Below are 22720 nucleotides of genomic sequence, written 5' to 3' on the forward strand. Positions count from 1 at the left end.
CCTTTTCTCTGGTCCCTTCCAGACAGTTAACACATTAGACGCGATTTTTGTTCAACAGGGCTGAAGCGGCTGCCAAGAGAAAGCAGCAACAGCATGTTCAGGTGTTCAGTCGCTCGGCCTTCCAGATCTGAAGGCTTTGGCTTAGCATTGCTGCTTCCCAGGGCTGTGGCATTGACTCGAAACAGCAGATCACTTCAGTGCCAGGGATCCCTGGCTCAAACCACGTAGTGGGTTTTTTCCCTCCCCTACTATTAATATACTTTTCTTGTTGCTGCTCTGGGTTTTGTGCGTTGGAACGAGGAGATGGAGTCCGGTGTTTGCTGTGCTGCTCTTGTAATCCGCAGTCCCTTGTAAAGTCGGAGCAGTCTGGGAGAGTGCCAGGGTGATGAATTGCCGGAGGGCTTACATTAACACAAGTGGTGATTCCATCACTTGGCCAAGAGCCCATCCTGGCAAACTGCTGCATTTGTCTCATGTCTATATTGACATAGCATCTGTGGTCCATTTGCTCTGGAAATTGAGGCACAAGCTGTGCAACCAACAGTAGTTCTTACTGAAGGGGAAAAAATTGAGGTTAGTTATACGGTTGGAGGGAAGAAAGGACAGGCAGGTCTGGCCCCTTAAGCATCCGGTTGCTTTTGGAGCAGACGGGAGGGGGTACAGTTCAGTGGAGCTCAGTGGCAATTCCCTTCCAACGGACAAGATTGTGCAGCAGCACAAAGCATCTGCCCTACCAGCTGAGTTGCTTCTGGCTGCTGCTTTCAAGTCATCCGATGCTGTTTTAGCTGGCCGCCGCACGCTGAGCAGTGCTGTAGGCGCATCCTCCTGAGCTGGTTTGTGCGCTTGCTTAGGGAATCTGCCTAAATGCAAGCAGCAGCCCGCGTTAGGTCACTTATTTTTTTTGGTCAACGTGCATCTTGCCTCCGATAACGTGGGGAGTAAAATACCAGAGCTGCGCTGAGGATCAATAGCCAGTTAAAAGCACCTCCTGATTAACAGTCTCTCCAAGAAAATGTTTAAGGAAACAATGCAGTACGTCTGGCGGTGAGGAGGGCGGGGACTGGATCAATTCTTTGCTCTTCTCCTGTCTGAAGTAAGTTACTGTTTAAGTGGTGCTGCTCAGGGTGGCCTCTGGGACGCCAGGTATATTGGGGCCAGATTCTTGACTGGCACAAATTGGCAAAGCTCCGCCACTGTCCACGGAGCCGCATCGTTTTGCTCCAGCTGCCAACCTGGCCTGTCTTGCCTTGTACACGAGCCTGCCACAACCCTCAGGTATAGCTTCTGAGTCCTAAATATAGATTGCCTTATTTATTGAGGAATGGGACACAATCCTCACCTGATGACATGGTTTCAAATGCTCTGCTGGCGATCTCTGACCATCTAAGTATGTAGAAAGGATTCCTTCCTTTCTTTGCATGCTTCTTGCCATTGGAGCCCACTCCAGCTTTTGGGGAGGGGCGGAAGGGGCAGGCAAACTGCCTATCATGCTTTCTTCACCAGGGGTGATGTTGTTCATCCCAACAGGGGAAGGTCTAGCATCTTTCTGCATGTCACCTTTCCACCCCACTCCTGGCAAGCGCGCACAACCTAATTGGCATGCTTCCCAAGCCGCTAGAGGCATTGTCCAGATGTTCAGATGGGTGGACTGTCTGTATCTTGAAATGCTTCCCAAAGCAGAATTGATTTAAAATTCCCAGCTCCAGAAAAGGGAAGCGGTCCAGACAGGACTCTTGGGCTTTCAGTTGATTCGTGTCGGACACTGTGCTGTTTTCTTTTCACAAACTGAAAACAGCATTGAATTTACAAAGCACCAAATGGGACAGAATACAGGTAGGTTATTTAAGCAGGGAAATTTATTCTCCTTCAGAATATAAACTGCTTTACCGTCTTGGGCAACCATACCATGAGGTCTCAAATGCCAGGTTTCGGCAAGATGCCTTTTGTTAAGAAAGAGGTTCGTAGGTACCCGTTTAATAAGACTTTGGAGTGAGGCGCATTGGAGCGTGACTAGCATTCCCTCTTGTTGATGCATCGGAAACTTTCTCAATGCTGCGAGACACCCGCTCCATCTTATACAGGGTATCTGTGTATGTTCAGACATCCTCCTGGGTATCATACTCCGATACGTGGTGTCCAGCGTCCTGGTTACGCGCCAGTTCCTGGTTTTAATGATTATGTGCAGTGCCCAGGTCAGTCAAGCGAGCCCTTGAAATCAATATGCAGGTCGGATTGTGGGATCAGGGCTCTTGAGTTGCAGACAGGGATTTGATATGCCCTCCACGCTGATGCTAGTTTTTATTGTTCCCCAGTAAAGCAGAGAGCTGGCTTTTTAAAGGTACAGACTGGTTTGGAAGCTCTTAAGGGCAGAGGGCCTCCGTAATATTGGAGACTACAAACCTGGTCCTGATGGATAGTAGCGTATCTGCCATTTGGGATCTCCGCACAGCCCCGTAAGGTCCTGCGTGGTATAGCGCCAGTGGATCTTAGCACCCACGCAGGATCAGGGCTTGTATTCGCACAGGACCTAGGCTGTCCAGCGTAGTCCCTCCCTCCCATCCTTCGATTATGACCATCACCCTGTAAATCAGAAAAATGAAATAACAAGCCCTTTTTTATGGAGATGAAATTAAAGGGCTTTAGAAAAGGCCCTTTAAAGGGCTTCATAATAGTCCGAGCCATGTTTTAGAACTGCTGTTTATCAGTGTCATTGAATCCTTTCTTGAAAGGATTTTTCTTGCTTCGTCTGCCCGCCCGAGGTAGATAAAGTTTGAACAAGGACCTGGCTTTCAAGGCCCGCCAGACAGACCGCTTCTGTGGGTGCCGGGACCCCTACGTTGAAGCTTCCTCCTTTCTCGGGAATCTGCAGGATGTAATCGGGAACGTGCTCCGGCGCTCCCGTTACAAGGATTATATGAGAAGCAAAGGGTGAAATGTATATGGAGCAACATAGAAGCGAACGCCCAAGAGAATAAATTCTTCCCTCAAACTAAAACATTTGCATTAGCGGAGCAGTGCACCAATTAGCAGACTCTTAATTAAATAGCTTGTTTGATCTGCATCCAAATTATAATTTGTATGTTATGTCGGCTTTGATACCTTTCCATTAACTGTTCTGTTTTTGTTTTAAGGTCTGTTTTCCACTATTAAAACCTCATTCAATCTCAGAGGTCTATCCTACCAGAAGGTTAAAAGGTCAATCATTTTTGTACCCATTTAAAGTCCATTATTGGTAGCCTGCTACAACCTATCAAGCCGCTCTCTTATTTTTTTTTCCAGCGACTGATTCAGGAATCTATAGCTCTGTGCAGATAAATGGGATTTCATGGGCTTCTAACCTCCTTGCTTTATTGAAAAGCAGAATATTAACTGCTCCGCTGACCAGCTGTCCATTAAAACACGCAGGATATTTTTGGAAAATTGTTTGCCAATCAAATGCTGCTCACATCTGGAGAGAGCCTTTCAGTTTGTTTGCTTTATAAGCAAATGGCACAACTGCTTTCCCCCCCCCCCCCCCCCCCCACCATTTAAATATTACCATTTACCTTTTCTCTGAGTCCCTGTCTGTGTCTCTGGCATTTTGAGGGATTGTAAATAGCACAGTGTGTTAGCTTGAATTGTAAAACTCTGAGGTTTAACAAGTCCGCTAGGTGCTAGGTCGTGCTAGTCCATGGGGCCTCCTGCTTTATTTTTGCTTCGGTGAAATTAGCGCTTTAAAATTTTTTGCTATTCCCAGGGTTAAAATAGCCCGTAAGACTCTAGGCCAAGCTCTAGGTTATTAGAGAGCTGACATCTGGCTAATAATTGCCTGGAGTTTAGGAGAGACGAAACCTGGCAAAGCGTAGGGAGTCGCAGATGCAGGGCGTGCACCGCTCTGGATTTCTGAACAGACGGCATTGGGGATCCCTGGGCTGGGGACTAAGGACTTAACCCGCTGCTGCTAACAACTGAAGCGTCCAAGTAACTATGGCCTCTGCACCAACAGCTCCTGCTGTTGGGGAACACTTGACTTGCAGCAACAGATTTTAATGGTGGATATTGGGGATTTTCCAGACCTACTTCAGAGGATCCAGCCCACCTAGCATTCCCTGGCTAACAACCAAATACCGGCACTCTGAGAAGCTGTAAATCACAGAGACAAACACACCTGACTCTTTTAAATAACCCAATTTATTGCTGCCTTCTGTGAAATGAGTCTTTGGGGTCTGACTCAGATGCTGAGCATTTGCAGCCTCCATTGAAGCCAAGGGGAATTGTGGGTGCTTGTCACCTCCTGGGATGATGCTCTTTCATATCTTATTGGATTTTCCCTCCTATAAAACAGCGGCCCCAGCCAGTCAGCATAGCTCTGAACCTTGGTAATCAAAGAGAGAGGAGATGCTTTATATGTGCAGAGTTGTGATTAAATGACCTCCTTGTTGTCTTTTGTTTGCCATTTCATTTCAGTGAATATTTTATAGAGATATTTTGATTTTTAATAATGCAGAAATGTGAGGCCTGTGTTAAGTCATGCTCCAGATGCAAACTCTGATAGAGTCCACTGTTTGCATCCATCACTTATTAAATAAATGAGCTCAAACCCATCCGTTCATCCCATCATCTCATTGACCTATTTTGTTTTTTTCAACTCAGGGCATCGATTTTTGTCCTGGACAGAACATCTCAGGAGTGACCACACATACTCAAGAGGAACACACCCTTCTGCCACTGCTTTTCCATTTGGGCAGGGACCCTGGGGAGAAGTATCCAGTACGGTGAGCAAGAAAGTAATGCAAATGTGGAAGTGTCTGTGGCTAGAGTTCTGCATCACAAGGACGTGCGAGGGGACTCTTCAGAGACAAGGACAGGATATTACAATTTTAACCAAAGGGCTGGCTTCCTTAGTGTTTATCACTTCTCTTGTGGACACATTTGCTCCTGTAGTCCTAAGGACCTTACTTTAATAATGCTGCTGTTCAATTTTTGTTTCCTGTGGGTAAAATAAATTACCTTAATTGACTGGGGTGGCACAGTACATCCTAGATGACAGGTTTTGCTGTTCATCATACCGGTGTGTTGCCATCATAAGTATTTTGTGAGATGACTACTGTCTAAAGGAGGATGTGAAAGTCCAGTCCCTCAGTACAGCTCTCCACAGCCAGTTCCTTCAGTTTAGGGATTCAGTCACAATGAAGGAGTACATTACAGCTGTGTGGAAGCACAAGACATCCTATAGGGAACCTGCGATGCTGCAGCATGAGAGATTACGTCTACATAAATATCATGTTGAGGACTATAGTGACACTTGCATGTCTATGCAGTTAACCAATTGACCCGGTAGGTGTTTCTGTATGAAAATCAAGTGTTGGATCCTAGAAAGCGTAGTAGACAGGTGAGCATCATTCTAAATAACAGGCAGGGAAGGAGTGGGGTAGAGAGAGAGAGAGACTCAGTGTAGTGGTACCTGGCTTATGGCCAGCTACCCCTGATTGAGGAGGAAGGAGGCAGAATGGTCCTCCCTTCTGCTCCTCAATTACAGGACTGACTCTGCAGCTGCAGAGTAATAAGCTGGTGACTTTGAACATGCATACCTGAGCTAGGTTGCAGCAATCCTCTGCTCCTAAGGGGGAAAAGTGTCCCTTTCCTCTGTCGGCATGCTCTGATGAGTCTTAGCACCACTGCCCATCACAGAAATGCTATCCTGACCGGGGAAGCTTTCAAGCATGCCAGAGCCCTGCTCATGGAAGCTTGGTTGGTGAACTTTCTGCGCTGTCCTGATAGCTCTTTGGGTGGTGTCAGCCTTTAACCCCATTCTCCGTTAAGTGTTTGGCTTCAGCCTGCACCTGTAGCAGCCATCCTAATCCTTGGGTTTTTGGCAAGAGCTTACACTGGTATCAGCCAGCACAACCCACAAATTAATCTTGCCTTACTGCTTTAATTACAACATCCTCCCCAAAGGCTGGTAAGGGTTCACCTCTTCTCTACTGATCAGGAAGAATGCTTTTTTTTTTTTTTTTTTTTTAAACAGAAGGACATGGGGGACTTGGGTTATGCTGTCTTTCGTTCCCACTGGGTTTGATTTATAGAATGTATTAGTAAATAAAGCAGAAACTGGTGCTGCCACGACCCTCTGCATAGAAATGGTTGTGTGTGGTGGCTTTAGCAAAGAGAGGCTTTCTGAACTGACAGGGCTGCAATTACTCAAGCATTTTAAATAATTGAGTGGATGCACTCACTCCATTACATTCAACAGAGCTGAGCCCATACTGTCCACTTAGTGTTTTCACCAGAGAGAAAGGGAGAGGGAAAAATATTTTCACTTCTTTCGCATAACAGATGAGCACCCCAGGGGTACATTACACAGCATATGAAGCTCTTCAGAAGCCCATCACATTAGCTCGCTCTTTCTCTTGCATTTCAGCACTAATGAACAAGCCAAATCCATCTTGTATCTTATTCCTTGCAGTTGCTGTTGTATTTTGAATTCAGTTCAGTAAAATTGCATTGCTGAGTAGGGATTCCAGAAGAGATTATATCCTGTTCTGGTTTAATAGCTGTTTTGTTTTAGGAAGAGGAGGAGCAGAAATAGCCCCTTCCAAAAATCCAGTGCTAGGACGTTGCTACCTAAGTGTGGTTTGCAGGCTGTCTGTGTTGGTCTGAAGCTGGGGAGACTTTACCATGCAGAATCTTCAAGGCATCTGCTGCCTTATTGCTTAAGTATTCCTCTTAACAACTATGTTTTGAGGCTTGAACTAAATTCCAGAGTTACATCTGCAGTCATTTCTCATATGGTTCTATTGCTTTCTGGACACACACAAGCTGTTGCCTTGATTGAATTTTATGGTAAGATTATGACATGATTACGGAAAGCAACGATGTTATTTAATATGCAGACCCTAATAGAAAGCCTCTTTTTAGTAAATGAATATTCCTTTCTACAGCACGTAATGTTGCTATTCTCTCATCTCCGGTCACATTGGAAGCGTCATGGAAAGTAGGTCTCCTATCCTGTGTGGTAATTAAATTATCCTCATTTGTGGGGTTGTTACTGGTGCGTGTTTTTATTTAGTTTAATTTATCCCCCCTTGGCAGCTTGCCTGCTGGGAGTCCCTTACACTAATGTTTCTCGAAGGGAAACCCAGGCACTGGTTGCTAAAAGGCTAGCTTGACTCTATACAGGTACCAGTAAGAGCCCTGATTTACCTCTGTCTTTTGTGGTAAGGTTTGAATCCATTGCGTCTTTTGTCATTTGAGAGGTTTCTTAATATAAGATCATATGTTAGCACTTGCCATATGGAGCAGCAACATTTCTGTAAGTCTAAGCAATATTTAGGCTCCTCTCTGGACGCAGTTACTAGTCTTCCTGTTTAAGTTAGAGCCAGTGGAATATTTTTGTTACAGCAAATGTCAGAGACGGGACTAAATGATCTAATAAGTCTTTCCTCTATAAAATTCTTGGATTCTCTGAGCTTTGTACATGCCTCAAGTACCATGCCGGGACTCATCTCTCCAAGAATAAGATGCATTCAAGCAACATTTTAGAGAGAGCCACCAAAATAATCTGTTGCTACCACCTTCGTAATCAATTGTTAAAAAAACCCCCAAAACTTCAGTTTTTATTTGAATTGGAACGTGCCATCTGAATGTACCTGCACTGAAATGCCTTGCAATAGTAAAAACACAAGCAGGTAGCATAAAACTAAATGTGGTGCAGCATCAAATGCAAACAAAACACCCAGCCCGCTGCAGCAGAGGAGGTATTTGTAAGCCAAGCTCTGACATTACAAAAGAACTGGCAGCATAAATCTCTTGCTGAAGAGCACTCTGCTAAATTAGGCGAGAGGTGCAAAATCTCGATCATAAATAAGCAGTGCCAGCTAATGCCTGGTCATTAATGCCCTTAAGTACAGTTACCTGATTTGAGTGATCGGGCATTGATCCAAAACTAGGAGTTTGTTCAATTCTGGAACTAGATAAGTAGCAAGATCTGACTTTGAACAACATACTTGACTATTATGGAAACGCATAGAAGCTGTAAACACTTACTGATATTTGCTGATGATTTCAGAATCCAACTACTGTGTGGTTGTTTTTTTTTAAAGCAGGACTCACAAAAGTGCCTATTTCAAGCAGATTAAAAAAAAAAATCCTAGGAACCATCAAGGACTTAATTATACTCATTGTGGGACCAGAAAAGAGGGGAGGAATCTCCCAGAGAAACTCAGAGGAGAGAGGACCTGATGGATAACAGAGCCGATCTGACCTTGCTATTCAGGGTAGAAATGTTACCCTCTGAAAATGAAGAGAAGGAGCAACACAGCAAAAATGGTGCATAACAAAGAGTCACTCGGGGGATAATCACAGGAAGACTTGTGCTGGAGCCTTGCCATCTAACCAGAGGGAAATGGCAGCAGCTGCACTGAGGGAGAGCCCTGGCAAATTATCTGCAGCTTGGGGACCAGGAGCACTGAAGAGAGCATTAAAACGATGAATAAGTTGCTGAGAATTACAGTGAGAAGCCTCAGTCAAGACAACGGAAACCTGCTGCCTTGTGTCAGCTAAGCAGGGGTTAGACATTTGAAAGGTTGCCAGGAAGCGCGTAGGTCAGGCAGCGGGCCTGGAGCATCTCTTAGAGCAAATAAGTCATCCCAGTGCCTGGGGCCGGAGGAGAAATACGGCTGAATAGGACACAAGGTAAAAGGGATATAAGCTTATCTTGGGAAAGCTACACGCTTGTCATCTGACCTAGCCCATAGTTTGGTACCTTTGCAATTTGAACCATTAAATTGGCCAATAAACAGGTGCTTTAACAAGGTGGGGCAACAGCTGACAAGTATTTGGATAGCTGGCCTAGGACAGAGCAGTGCCTCATAAAAAGGTCTATTTAAAAAAAAAAAAAAAAAGAAACACATCTAGAAGTTGAACAAGGGAAGAAGCTCTTTAAAATGAACAGTGCGCACTACTAATAGCATGGTCCAGGCAAGTCACTGTAAGACCCCAGTGCCTCGAATTCAAAATTTGCAGGCAGCAGTGAAATAAATAATGGGAAAATAATTGTGTTAAAGGCTAGAAAGTTGTCCTGCCACACATTATTTTGATGAACCAGGGAGCAACAAGTCATCAAATTGGAGAACTGAGGATGGGAAGGGAGTTCAGGAGGTCACATCTAGTCCAACCCTCTGCTCTACCTACATCATCCTAGCCAGGGCTTTGTCTACCCGGGTCTTCTAAACCTCCAAGGATGGAGACTCCATCACTTCTCTGGGTGACCTGTTTCAGTGCTTTACTACCCTCCTAGTGAGAGTTGTTCCTAATATCCAACCTCAATGTCCCTTGCTGCAGCTTGAGCCCATTGCTCCTTGTCCTGTCATCTGCCCCCACTGAGAACAGTCCAGCTCCATTCTCTTTGCAGCCACCTTTCAGGTAGTTAAGGGTTGCTATTAAATTCCCCTCAGTCTTTTCTTCTCCAGTCACTTCTGTTATCTTTGATTATGAGCAATGGGAAATCATGTGATATTAGCATTCAGAGACACGAGGGCCTTCTCTTTGAATAAAGTTCTAAGACTAGGAATAGCATTAAGGCAGCACGTATAGCCGTAGCAGACACTCCAGCAGCGGTGGGGAAGAATACCCACCTAAACTGTCTACCTTACAAGAGTGAATAAGATCTACCGGAGACTATTGTGTTTCTGTTGCTGTGCAGTCAGTGCTCCTGGCAATGGACCCAATCAGATTCACTAACCACAGATGAGACAATCCAGAGTAAAATTGTAGGAATTCAGTGACTGAGGATGGCAAATATGGTTATGGAAATTAAATTGGCTGAGCAGAGCAGAAGCAGCAAACTGCTGACATATGGCACTGGAGAACCTGCAGCAGAGACCTGCCACGTCCACAGATCGGTCCTGGCAGCAAAATTAGAAGGCACAGGAAAGCAAGGCTTACCCCGTCAAGCAACGAGCAGTAGGTGCATGTGAAAAGCAGCCTCGCCACCTACCCGAGTTAAACCACTCACTCAGCGAAACAAAGGGCTGTGATGGAAAACAGAAATGCTTAGGAAAAATGCATCCCAGAATGCGGGGAGGCTGAGCTCAGAGGCAGCATCTGGTTTTTAGTGAGGCTGTAGCCATGCCCAACAGCTGTTTTAGCCTGGCTGCTAGGAGGCTGTGACATACCCCGTGTTATGCAGTCAGGCTGGGGGCTTTGCATCCAAGTAACCTCGCACCCTTCAGGCCTCTGACAAAAGTGCTGCAGCACACCTGGACTCTGCTCCTTTTTCCCTTTTTCCTTCCTTGTCCTCCCCTTTCAGCTTGTATGTTGAGCTCTCGTGAAGGTGGCAAATTGATAGAGCAGTGGAGATGGACGACCCTTCTCTAGAGGCCCGTCACCTGAAAGACCAAGGGCTCATCTGCTGTTTCCATGCTGCATAGCACCTAATCAGTGGAAAGAATCGCTTCCCTTTCCCACATAGGAAGGAAGATGATGGTGTGGCTTGGCTACTTCTGTTTCTTCCACTGGGAGAACGGGTTAGCTGCAGACTCAGGCCCTAAACTGGCTAGAACTGTAGCTCACTAAGGCATGCCTATGATTACTGCAGTCCAGACCCACTTCTTGTGTCCTGCAAAAGGACTTTGTACGGCACTGTATTTGTAAGGGAGGAGCAGCCCCCCATCTAAATGAGTGCGGTCTGCTGTCACCTGTGCTTGAACGAACAAACCAGTCCACAGGTCTGCAGTGAGACTAAGGATTTCCATCCCTCTCTCTCTCTCCCCCTGTGCAAAGATCTGGATATCCAGATAGCTTTAAAATCTCCATCTAGCCAAAGTTTTCTGGTGCTTGGCGCACACATCAGGAAGACTCTGTGTTTTACAGCTATCATTTAAACAAAGCCAGTCTACTGGGATGGGGGGAGGGCAGAATCAACTGCTCAAATGTAAGGAAATGCAGCTGTGAAAATCTGAACAAGCCCTACCCCAGGAAGAGAGAGCAGTTGCTTGTCAGACGCGACCCAGACTAAATAGACAAGGCTTGCGCTGATAGTTTGCAGGTAGCCAGCTACCAGGAGGAATCTGATGGACATACCCAGGAGGGAAGCTCCATAGATGGGTCTTTTTGCCCTGGGAAGGGCCTTGCCCCTGGATGGAGCCAGCTGGAACCTCAGACAGAGGCCAAGAACGATGAAAAGATGGGAGATGATCACTCAAAACCAGACCATGGCGGGGTTTGCATACGGTTAGCATGTTGGTTTTGGAGGCACTGTGATACTTCAGTACAGCATGATCCAGCAGGTTTAGGAGCCATTGTATTCAGTGCCCCTAGAAACTCGCAGAATAAAAGATGACTGCAGTACGGTCTGTACTCTGTGCATTTTAGCCCTCTTTCTGGTTGCCTTAATCTCCTGCTTCTGCCCAATCGTGGCAGCTCACTGCCTCTCGGCAGCAGAGCCCCATCTCCCGCCAAGCAGTTTTTAAATTGAGATTGAACTTGATAATGGAAACAAGAAACAAAGGAAGGCTGAATAATAGGATGAGATCCAGATTTAGATAGTTGAGGGGGGAGCTCTATAGGAAACTCCAGCACTGAGGATCAGCTCGTCAGGCTTTGTGTGTGATTAGTTAATAATGAGAAATACTAATAAAAAAGAGGTATTTAATCATCAGGAATAGGTAGCGTTTAAAGACCAAGATCTGGATAAATAATGAAGAGTGACAATATTGCATCTGGCATGCTTTGCAATGAGGGTTTGTTGATAAGCAAAAATAGAAAGATGTTGCGAGGCTGTTCCTTATGCCTCTCAATTGTAGCCGACCAGAAGGTGAACGTGTCTGAAGATTCGAAGATTAAGATGATCTCTTGCTTTGATTAAGAGAGCATTAAACCATTTCTCCTTTCCCCAAAACCAGGATTTCACTGGGGCAGAGTGGGGTTAATAACAGAGCAGGTTACACACAGAGCTGTTTGGAGAGGGAGGAGATGAGAACAGATTGCCAAGGCACAATTACACTAAATGAACTAAGCACAGGCCACACCTGTGCCTGGGACCTAGTGCTCGCAATCCAGCCTGATTGGCTCTCCAGAGACTTCCTGGAGGTAAAGTGTCAATTAGTGTAATGACCCTGGACTTTGTCCACTCTGCTCGTTCATTCTGAGCATGGAATAATTTCATGTACACTGGGGGATCTCTTTTAGCAAACTCCTCACAACACCACCTGCTCACCCCTGCTCGCGCGCGCGCTCATTCTTTCACTGCTATTCCCAGCTTGCCTTCAGCCGGCTTGTTGAACTAGAATACAAAATGCAGCATGCCCTGGAGGCACAGCGGTCTGGAGCTTCGCTCAGACAATAATGTTCAAACACCTGTATGGAGGATATTGTCGTTTTTAAAGGAAATACTGCAAGCTCTGCACTTGAGGCTTGATCCTGCATTTCCCACCCAAGACAATGCCGGGACTACTCACATGAGTAGGACAGCTTTCCAGTTACTTTAGCAGCCCGCTGCTTAGCTTTTAGATCAGTTACCCCTGTAACTTGAGTGCTAATCAAATTCCTATTACCAATCCCTTCTCCAAACAGGCTTCCCTGAGGCTCTGAGCAATTTTAACCTGCTCTAGACAGTCACCAATTGTGTGTTGTGGAGACACGACATGAACACTAACTCTTCAGTGTACATATTGTGTATCTGAAGAGGTAATTCTATCTTGAGTAAGCTGCAGGCTTATAGGGGATAGGGGCTCTGTTTCTGTTCCTGGCCAAGTGTGCTGGCATATCGTGCAAGATGATCTCAGTTTAAACAGAACAGAGAACACTCCCCCTTAACATACTCATGCATGTAAATATAATTAATTAAAGGTTGTGTTCACGTGTTTTTAAACACAACTAAAAACACTGGACTAGTCTTGCTCATTGGATGCTACTTTACAGGCTGAAGAGTGCCTTGGAAGTCATAGAATCATAGAAAAAGAGGGTTGGGAGGGATCTCAGGAGGTCACAAATGATCCAACCCCCTGCTCAAAGCAGGACCAGCCCCAACTACATCATCCCAGACAGGGCTTTGTCGAGCTGGGCCTTAAAATCCTCCACGTTGATCTGAATAAGTCTTTTGCATTCCAGCCTAGTTTTTTAAACTTCAGCACAGACAGGCATTGACCCCTTTAGGGAGTTAAACACAAGCCATTGTTTTTCCTGGCATTTAGCATAGGGTGGACCTGCTTCTTCCACAGACCTCAAAGAAGGGCACTTTGTGCCTGAAAGCTTGGCTGACATCTCTCCCAGCAGTTGGTCCAATAGAAGATATCACCCAAAAACTCTTGCTTCTTACACACATCCTGGCTACTACAACACGCCAGCCCTCTTAACACCTTTCAGAGCAGAAAAGTGTTAACTAAACCGTGTTAGGCTGCATGTTCTTAAACTCAGCCAAGATACAGCATGCAGTACGACGTTAGTCTATACCTTGCTTTAGGGGTGCAGAACTATTGGGTGAACCAACTGTGCTTTGGGGAAATGTCTTCAACCCATACCAAATACCAGCTGGCTATAAGTTTGGCAAATATGGTGGTACCTGGTTAGAAAAGCCCAGTGCACTTAAGTAAGTAGGGCTTTGCCACCTGGATCTTTCAAAGGGCCAGGAACTGGTGTCAGGTCAAAATTTCCTCTTCCCAATGAACTAGGGCAAACAACGTGCTGCATAATGGGAAGACAGCACAGGCTGGCACGCATTATATACCCTTTGCCTGGACCACAGCTATGTTTTCCACTAATGCAGCTGGGTTATAACTGAGTTTAAAGCCGTGTTGGTCAGACAGGGTCTTTGGGCTCTGCAAAGCTTGTGGCCGGCCCCTAGTTTTCTGAACAGCCCCTAGAGTCTTCTGGTAACAGAAATAAGCGGTGGTTGTGCGGAGAGATGAGAGCTTTGCAACTGTGATGGTCCACCCAACTCTTGCTGCCAGCCCTGGTGCTAACCTCCAAGTGTGTCCATTAAACCAGGATACAGCTAGCTGGGTGTGAGAGAGACAGATTAGCTTGCTTGAGCTTGTCATTCCAAATTCCCTTCCGGTTCTGTCCCAGCAGAGCCCTGGCCCATGCCCGCAATCAGCGCTCTCTGGAAGGCTGCCGAGGGGAAGTGATATCTACAGGGTTTACTGGAAACTCTTGGCACATCGCTGGGCTTCAGAACGTGATTGCTTTTCACGGAAGGAAATTTCCTGGAGCGTGGGGCCGGTGGCCAGCGTGGCCTGTCAGCAAAGGGAGCCTGGGGACAGGACCTTGTTTCCCAATTTGTCACTTGGTTTCTTGTGTGACTCATGATATGATGGACAAAATGAGATCTTTGGGTATTAATCCTCCATTTCAGAAGCACCAAGTATTAGTGTCACAAAATATAGCACAAGCCACTTAAATACCTGCTGAAGTAATAATCTTGGTACGAGGATCACAACGGCTTGCATGCAGTGGCGGGGGGTGTGGCTGCCAGCGCCTAATGGGAGAAGCTCAACTAGGTATGAACCTGACGGGCTGGTCTGTGCCGCCCTCTGTAATATCCCAGAGCAGGGTTGTCATGCAGCTCTCATAGAGACCCAACCTCAGACAGTCAGTTGTGGGGCTCTGCTGTTTAAATCCTAACTCTTTAAGTGTCTGGAAACTCACAGGCAGACAGCATAGATTGCAAAGCACCATAGTGCATCGTATCAGTTTTCCAGCAGCCCAAAGCATACCACAGCTTAGTCTTCAAGCGAGAAGCTGTCCCCTAAACATATGGTGCAGGAAGCCAGATACTGTGGAAGCATCTAAATAATAATTCCTGTTTGGTTTCTTTTTCCACGTTGTTCTAGGTTTGCCAGCCCTGAGTACGAAGCAGTTATAAAACGAATATCCCCCATCGTTGACCAGCACAAGGCGACCTTGGTGCCAGGAGAACCACAGCTGAACCTATGCGACAGGGCCGTCATGGTAAGGGAATTAAGCCATACATACATTTGAGCATCTTTGGTGTATAATGTGTGTTGTATAGCATGAAAGTCTCCCCTAGCACAGGCTGGTGAGGGGATGAAATCCTGTATAGCCCTTTTGAAAGGCTGTCTGGCTGCTCCAGTGAGGATGCAGCTGTGTGTTACCTGGGGAGTGGAGTCATGCAGAAGGGTCAGCACAAAGTTACTGGAATTGGGTTTGGAAAGTCTGTCAACGTGCCGTGATAAACGGTGCAACTTTCTGCCTTAGAGAGAGCGCAGTGTCTGCAGCACCTGCTGCTCCTCTCTTATCCCCCTTCAGAAATCTCCGAAACTCAGCTGGCTTGGCAGCGGTGGAATTGATACCTTGGTGCCCATCTCTCTTGATCTGTATCCTCCAAGCACCCAGTACCAATTTTTTCCAGTCTTCATGGCTTCGATACAACGAATGATATGGAATAGAGGGGATTTTTTTTTCCAAGCGAGATGGTGTTGAAGAGTCCTTGATTTCTAGAGAGCACCCCCTGAACCTGACAGTTTGGTCAGTGTGTGAGGGCAAATCTCACAGAATGAGAATGATTTTGTGTAGACGGAGGGGACATGCCTAGGAAGACTAGGATGTCAGTGAGGAAAGGAAAACATAGATTAAAAAGCAGAAACAAAAATTCTAACTATGGAATAGTCTCCCAAGGCAAAAAGAGGAAACCCCACTGGTTGAGGACTGCTTCCAGCCAGAAAAATAGCCACAGAATATAAAATGAGGGGGGAAAATCGTGCATTAGTAAGGAGACGGGGAAGGTCACCTCATAAGATTTATGCCATCTCTTCATTCTTGGGTGTTTTGCAGGGGAAGCAGCTGAAGAAACAATGCCTCTGTCCTGCTATCTTTTTTTTTTCTTTTAACTTTCTCTTTAATCAATATTCATCACTCAGTAATAGCGGATGATAAATGGACTGAAAGGGTCTGAAGGCACCCAGCCCTGCATCCCAAATCCTGCTGCTGGAGCTGAGCCCATTTGTTTGATCTGGACATTGAGTACCTTTGCAGGGAGAGGGGGCAGGAATCATCCATGGAGGACAGCAGATGTACCACTTTGTAGTTGCTGCCCCCACCTCAGGACAGACGTTAGCTCCACTGACCTGCCTGCTGGTACCTCCTGCCCTCCGTGTGCAGGGAGCCCCTGTCTGTGGAAGTGATCTCACAGAGCGCAGACCCTACAGGGATCACCTGCGTGCACGGGAACCACCTCAGGTTCCCTGTCTGCAGGATTTGCAGCCCATCCGAGGTGTTCAGGCGCTAACAGTGTAGACTCACGACAGCAGAGAGGATTTGCATCTCAAGGCTTGAAACAGATGCAACCTAGTCATGCAGAAGAGCAGAAATTCCCTCTGTTTCCATTGCTCCAGCAGAATGTTTAGCCCATGAAACTCCCAGTCATCCTGGTGCACTTAGAAAGTTAGAAAACTTTGTAGAAAGCAGCAGCAATTGCTCCCATATTGCAGGGGGCCTTTTCTCCCTGGAGCAGCCTTCAGACAACATCCCCTCCTTGCTCTCCTTCCGAGCCTGCTGAGATTGCTGGTGCATCACTGCCATCTGTCGTCGGTTCTGTGCGATGTAGACCTGCTCCTGCCTTTTTTCCCTAGCATTAATTTTTGTTTCCCTCCCCCTGCAGGAATCTGCTTCTAAAATGAGCACAAAGGGCTCAATTAAAATAAATAAATATAAGGCAGTAGGTCCGAGCACAACTAACCTTTAATGACTGGCAGCAGGGATCTCCCACACGTGACTGGGCACTGAGACAGCAGAAGATGAGCGTTTTACTAGCTGATGTTTTCTCAATTGGCAGCAGAGGGAAGAGGGTTTCCAAAGGCAGAAGAAGGACTGTGGCCCTTTGAATTAATTTTATTGCAATCCCTTATTGTAATTTTTGTTAGCTTGTAGATTCTGGGGGAAAAATTAACCCCGTTCACCCCACTATTTCCTAGTAACCCCTTTTGATGCAGAGAACTGCAGTGTTTCCTTGCTGACATTGTTTCTCCCCGGCTGCACACACGCTGGGACAAGATAATTCAGGGAACATGAAAACAAGGGAGGCAAATCGCTTTGGTTCACACGACTTGGAATAGTTGTCATCTAAGCACCTCCTAATCCATCAATTCCTAAACTAATCCGTCAAAATGCTCATTAAAACGCAAATGTTCTTATCTCTCTCACCCTCAGCCTTTAGAGGCTGCTGCTTTTTTACTTGCTTCCTCCAGAAATGTCTCTCAGTGTGTTGGGTGTTTGCAATTTTAGCGCCTTTGAAAGGTTTTGCCAGGTGGGCGCAGGTATATTTCCCCGTCGTGTTAATGCAAAAGAAGGTCAGATCTCTCTGAAGAGCCTAGTTCTTGCATCTGTTACTGGAAGGAGGCTCTGTTGGAAAGGGGTTTTGTGGGTTTGCCCAAAGACTGTATGGATGAAATTGCAAGGTGATAGGAAGACCGAACCTGCCAGCCTCAGCCACAAATGGAGCTGCCTTTTTCAGGCAGAACTTAAGGGTGATCCCGTGCAATGGAAATTAAAAAGAGCTCTTGTCATTCGGATCTCATTACATCTATCCTGTCTTGCAGACCTTAGCACCGTGTTCGTTCTTTAGGACTGATGTTATTTCTCCATCTTGGTTTTTAACAGAATTGGGCTCCTCCAGGCTGCAAGAAGCTGGGAAAGTGCTTGGAACCTCCCACATCCAACCCTACCAAGTGCTTCTGGCCGCACTGATATTTGCTTCGGGGCAGCAGATCAGGTCAAGAAGTGAAACGAACTGAGGTCACGGTTCATGGCGCCTGTCTTCCCGTATTGACACTCGTGTGTTTGTGCCTCAGAAAGGAGCGATGTCAGATATCATCGTTTGCTCTTCCAAAAGGATCAGTGTTACAGCCTCGCTTCTCGGGGCAATAGCAATTCTCTTCTGTTGTTTGATTAGGCCTCCCTCTCAGTAGATGAAATGACACGTTGCTGCAACCCATAGCACGTTTTCAGTAATGGGTTTGTTTTAAATGATACAAGAGACAGTTTCTGCCCGATTGCAGTTCTCCCCTTACCTCAGAGGTAAAGCAGACGGTCTCTTGTCTTGCTGCTTTCTCTCCCTGTTCTCTTGAGTAACTCTTCATAGAGATGCCCTGAAGTGCAAAGACCCAGAGGAGGAGCACATAGATAAAAGGTGTCAATTTTGCTTTGATTTTGACTGGCTTGTGCCAGTGCTTCTGCTGGGACTTAAAGCTGGAGGGTCCTGACTAGAAGGTCTTGTCCTTCTGCTCAGGTTCAGACCGACAAAGTCTTGTCCTTCTGCTCAGGTTCAGACCGACACCATATTTGGGGTCAGGAAGGCATTTTACCCCCTGGTCAGATTGGTATGGACTGGGAGGGGTGGTTTTGCCTTCCTTTGTAGCAGGGACACAGTCTCTACCTGGGATCTCTTGACCACCTTTTACAGAAGCAGGACATTGGCAGCCGTGGTCCCCCTGCTTTCCCTGTGACAGGTTTGGACGTGTTGTGTCAGGATTGACATTAGTGTTACTAAGAGGTTGGACAGTGGATTTGCCTGCATGATTTGGACAGGGCTGATCCTGCTTCAGGCAGGGGTTGGACTAGATGTGACCTCTGGAGCTCCCTTCCAGCCCTGCCTCTCTGTGATTTTATGACTGATTTGTTTTCTTGTGACCAACTTGCTTTTCAGCTTTTTCCCTGAAATTGTAAGTGCTTTGGGACAGGTCTCATCTCCTGTTTAACAGCCCTGCAGCGTCAGCAGGGTTCTCCAGTGCTACCCCAGAGCAACTAACAGCAGCAGACTTCAACTCCCTGCAATATCCTAATGTGAAAGAGCAGTCGCCAATCAGGAGAAAGTGCAGTATTTTCCAAGTACAAATTTGAACGCGGGGCTGGTGTGAACATTAATTAAGCAGTATTGGCAAAGCACTTAGATGAAAAGCGCTAGCTAAGTGCTAAATTCCCTTGCAGCATTACAGGACATTCTCTGGAGCAGCACGCAGCACACCTCCCTTCACGGCTGCTTCATTTATCCTTTCATCTCAGGGAATCTGGGTTCAAACATGGGTGAGGTGATGCTTCCAGCCTCCTAATGTGAGGTCACTTCTTGGCAGGCGGGGATGTGAGGTCGCTTCTCGGCAAGTAGGGCGCAGCCAGCCAGAGGCTTGGAAATGCCTGTTCAGTCTCAACACCTTTGCCCTGTGAGTTCTTGGCCCTGCGCAAACTTTTCTAAGCGCTGCGTTCTGCAGCCTGGGCGCCGTGTTCCTGTCGGCTGAGTTCACAGCGGATGTGGGTCCCTAGCAGAATTGCGCATTGCAAGCTGTGCTCTCACACGCTCTGCCAGTATTAGCATCTTTCCACTGCACAAAGAAAACCCAACACGCTCCTTGGAGGATGGCAGGAGACGCCAGCAGTCCAGGCCGCCGGGGGATGCCTCTTCTGCCATTCCAGAGCATCGGGTATTGTTCATGCTTCTCTGGGTTTGGAGCTGTGCTGGTACAGAGAGGGAATGTCAAGGTACTCTTCACATTCCTACTTAATTCTGTTAGACTTCCCCAAGAGGCGGGTAGCTCCAAGGGGTTTTGAGGCAACCATCTTTGGAGTAAGTCGTGTAATGCTCCCTGCTCCCCTGCTTCTAAGCCTCTTGCCCACACAAAACCTCCTCCTCCTCCTCCCCTTCTGTTCCTCAAAGTACCTGCCTCCTGTGAGCCCCTCCATCATATCCTGTAGCACATGCTAGATGATATCCTCTAGCATGTGCTAGAGGCTGGATTATCCCATGAGTATGAGGCTGTCAAGAGTTGGCTCTTAATGCTCCGTGTATCAGGACTTCCAACCTCTGTCCGGTCTCTGCGACGGTCTGATCCGCTGCGCTGTCAGTGGTGACTGCTCTGCTGTTGCACATCTTCATTAACTTGGTGCTCCCTGTTGTCCCTCGAGTATTTAAAAGCATCTCTGATCAGGACCTAACATGGATTGCATTACAGGCGGATGGTGTGAGTCTCGAATGCCTCACATAGTGTATTGAATGACAGGGGAGGGTGGATCTGGTGAGAGGAATCATCAAAGAAAGCCCTCCCATTCCCAATCTCTGTTCCCTCCCACCTTTAGAAGCTGCCACCTGGAAAGGCTCATCACCCTGGAATCCACTGTTACCAACACCACGTCCAGCCCCCTGCGTCTGCAGTCACCGGTACATGGACTCCCTGTTGATCCAAAGTTGTTCTGAATGCACTGGGAGCAGTAGCAGCACGGCTTCTCAGGGCCCTGTGCAAAGAGAGGTCACCCGTGCCTTCTGAGCAGAAACTCAGACATGCTTCCTAAATTATCAGTCGTTCAGAGCATTTAGGTTGTGTTCACGCAGGTCTGGGCCAAGGGTTTCTTATCCTCTGCCCTGTTTAACTCTTCCCCAGCTTACAACCAGTTTTGAAGATACTGCCCTTCACTCCGCTATCACCTGCCGATACAAGTCTCAGCTTGTCGGTTTTCAGTGGGCACGTCTACACGGGACTTGAACTGCCTAATGGCCTAATAACACTGTGCAGTAGTGTGCTGGGCAGAAACTCTGCTAATATGTTACTGCGCAATAGTATTAGGCTATTGCACAGTTAGTGTCACTAAAAAACCATGCACCGGTGCTACTGTGCAATAGCAGAAGTTACCGCACATTGATTTAGTATTCAGTTATCCAAGTACCAAACTTAATGCGCAGTAATTATGGCGCATTAACGAATGTGTAGACACACCCAGTGTTCGGTTCTCTAGAACATAGGTGCTCACCCCGCTCTGCCAAACCAGCTGCTTGAGATGAAGTGCCATTCCTAACCACCGCGACCAAAGGCCTGGCCAGACCCCTGAGCCACCGTTCCCCCTGCGCTCTACCGGGTAGATGTCACCAGCCTCAATTCATACATCAGCTGTGGCATGGAGCACAGCCATTTCCCTGACTCTTTTTCTCCAAGTATCTCAGCGATGCTTCTGTTGTGGTGTTTGTTCTGGGGTGGGATTCGCTAATTAAGAGACTTGGCAAGTAAAAGCAAATTAAACTGTGATTCAAGAATTGTAGAACAACATTGCACTGTGCCCTGTTCATGGGGACCCAGCAAGACAAAGGTGACTGCGGGGAGATTTGTGATGTCCTCCGATGATAGTCTTGTTAACCAGAAGGCTGGATACTTAAGAACGTGTGTGTGGTGTTGGGGGGGGAATGACTAAAAATGCTTACGTGGTCCTTAAACATTTCTAAGGCATTGAGTCGATGACAATGCATTGCCTGATGTCTGTGATGTCTCATGTTTTGGAGTAAATCATGCAGAAGTAATAAATGCCAAAAAGCACAATATTTAGAGCCAGTATTAGAAACACGTGTACAAAACTGCAATATTATTACAGGCCTGTGAATGGCCAGTTTGACTGCCAGCTGGAACAGGCATGTTTTAACGCACTGACATTTGTTCACAAATAAGTCGGTGCCTCCTTCAGAAAGGCATGGTCCTAGAAAGCTGGCTGCTGTAAATGAAGTCCCCTGCAACACTTGTTTAACTCCCTGCACTATGCTTGTTCCTTGATAAAAGATGAAGGGTTTGATATGGAGGAGCTGGTGCTTTACATTTAAAATAAGAATAGTTACGAATAGCAAATTGAATTTAGTTTTATAGCTGGATCATTGAGAAGTGTTTTAAATCAGTGCCAAGGATGTACAGATGCTAAGGTTGGTCTTGAGGGGGCCACAAGGAATTGAAGAACAAAATAAAATGGTATTTTGTGCGAATTTCTGCACCACGTGGATTTTTAGGTAGCAAAATGACCTTGCAACAGAGAACTGCAGAGATCCTTTCCTTTCCCTCTTGCAGCCTGCAAACAGTTTGGGTGAAGGGTGGTACAGGGGTGCAGGGCTGGGAATCAAGAGACTTCCAGATCTGCTTCTGACCTGCTGGGTGGGACTTTGTCCAAGTCGCTTCCTTTCCCTGCCACGTGTTTCCCCCCGTCCTCTGCCTAGTTGCACAGTGAGCTGTGTGGCAGCGATTGGGTATGGCTGTACTGCGGTTGTACAAGCGTATAGCGTAGATAGACGATGCTAGGGGGTTGCATTGAACTACTAAGAAGCAGGACAAATTGGCCTGCCCTGATCTTCATGTTGCCATGGCTGGAGGACTACCGCTACCTGAACGTAACCAGTGTGAGGGAGTGCGGGCAGCTCTGCAGTCACATCTGCCACCGTAGCATGGGTGTACCACCGTCTCTTGCTTTATGTACGCGTGCAACATCCAGCACAGCGAGACACTCCTGGCATACAAATTCCCAGCAGCGTGCATTGGGACAGATTCCCGGAGACGCTACTGTGGTGTTGTACCACTCCGGTTACATAAAGCACCGATCAACTTGGTTTAACGGCAGGGATGAACTGAGCCCAGGGCTGCCTGGTCACGGGAACAGCTCAAAGCGGCCTGGCCCTGAACAGACAGACCTTTGCTCCAGCCTTGGGCTGCATCGCAGCCGTGCAGGGCCCTTTGCAGGGTCACCGTGCTCCCAGCAACCCCCAGTTTGGGAATTCCCCACCCCGAGGCAGGAGCTGGTTTGCTGGTGGCTGCTTGAAGCTCAGCCTTTCAGATGCTGCCTAGGGGAGCGGGTCTGCAGGATGGCTGGGCGCAAACCAGCAGCAATGGAAGCAGCTGGTTTCTTGATGTTTTGCTCTCTTGAGCTGTGTAGCTTTTATTTAGAGCCACATATACGATCTAAGGGAAAAGACGGTCTTCTCAGAGACGTCCTC

General features: G+C 47.0%; 1 protein-coding gene across 4 annotated transcripts in view; it reads left to right on the forward strand.

Moving 5' to 3' along the window:
- Positions 1 to 22709, forward strand: part of GALNS (galactosamine (N-acetyl)-6-sulfatase) — a 48080-nt gene extending 25371 nt beyond the window's left edge. For 2 of the 4 annotated variants that reach the window (XM_025209156.1, XM_025209157.1), the window contains exons 12-14: positions 4633 to 4754; positions 14811 to 14928; positions 15772 to 17388. In XM_025209156.1, coding sequence (XP_025064941.1) covers positions 4633 to 4754; positions 14811 to 14928; positions 15772 to 15870 — 339 coding nt within the window. In that variant the 3' untranslated portion in view covers positions 15871 to 17388. Of the gene's footprint in view, positions 1 to 4632; positions 4755 to 8084; positions 8674 to 14810; positions 14929 to 15771; positions 17389 to 17595; positions 18224 to 18257 lie in introns of those variants that run through there. The other 2 variants (XM_025209158.1, XM_025209159.1) reach the window with 2 other exon arrangements.
- Positions 22710 to 22720: the final 11 nt, after the last annotated feature.

The sequence above is a fragment of the Alligator sinensis genome, unplaced genomic scaffold (genome assembly GCF_000455745.1).
Source record: "Alligator sinensis unplaced genomic scaffold, ASM45574v1 scaffold255_1, whole genome shotgun sequence".
Lineage (NCBI taxonomy): Eukaryota > Metazoa > Chordata > Crocodylia > Alligatoridae > Alligator > Alligator sinensis.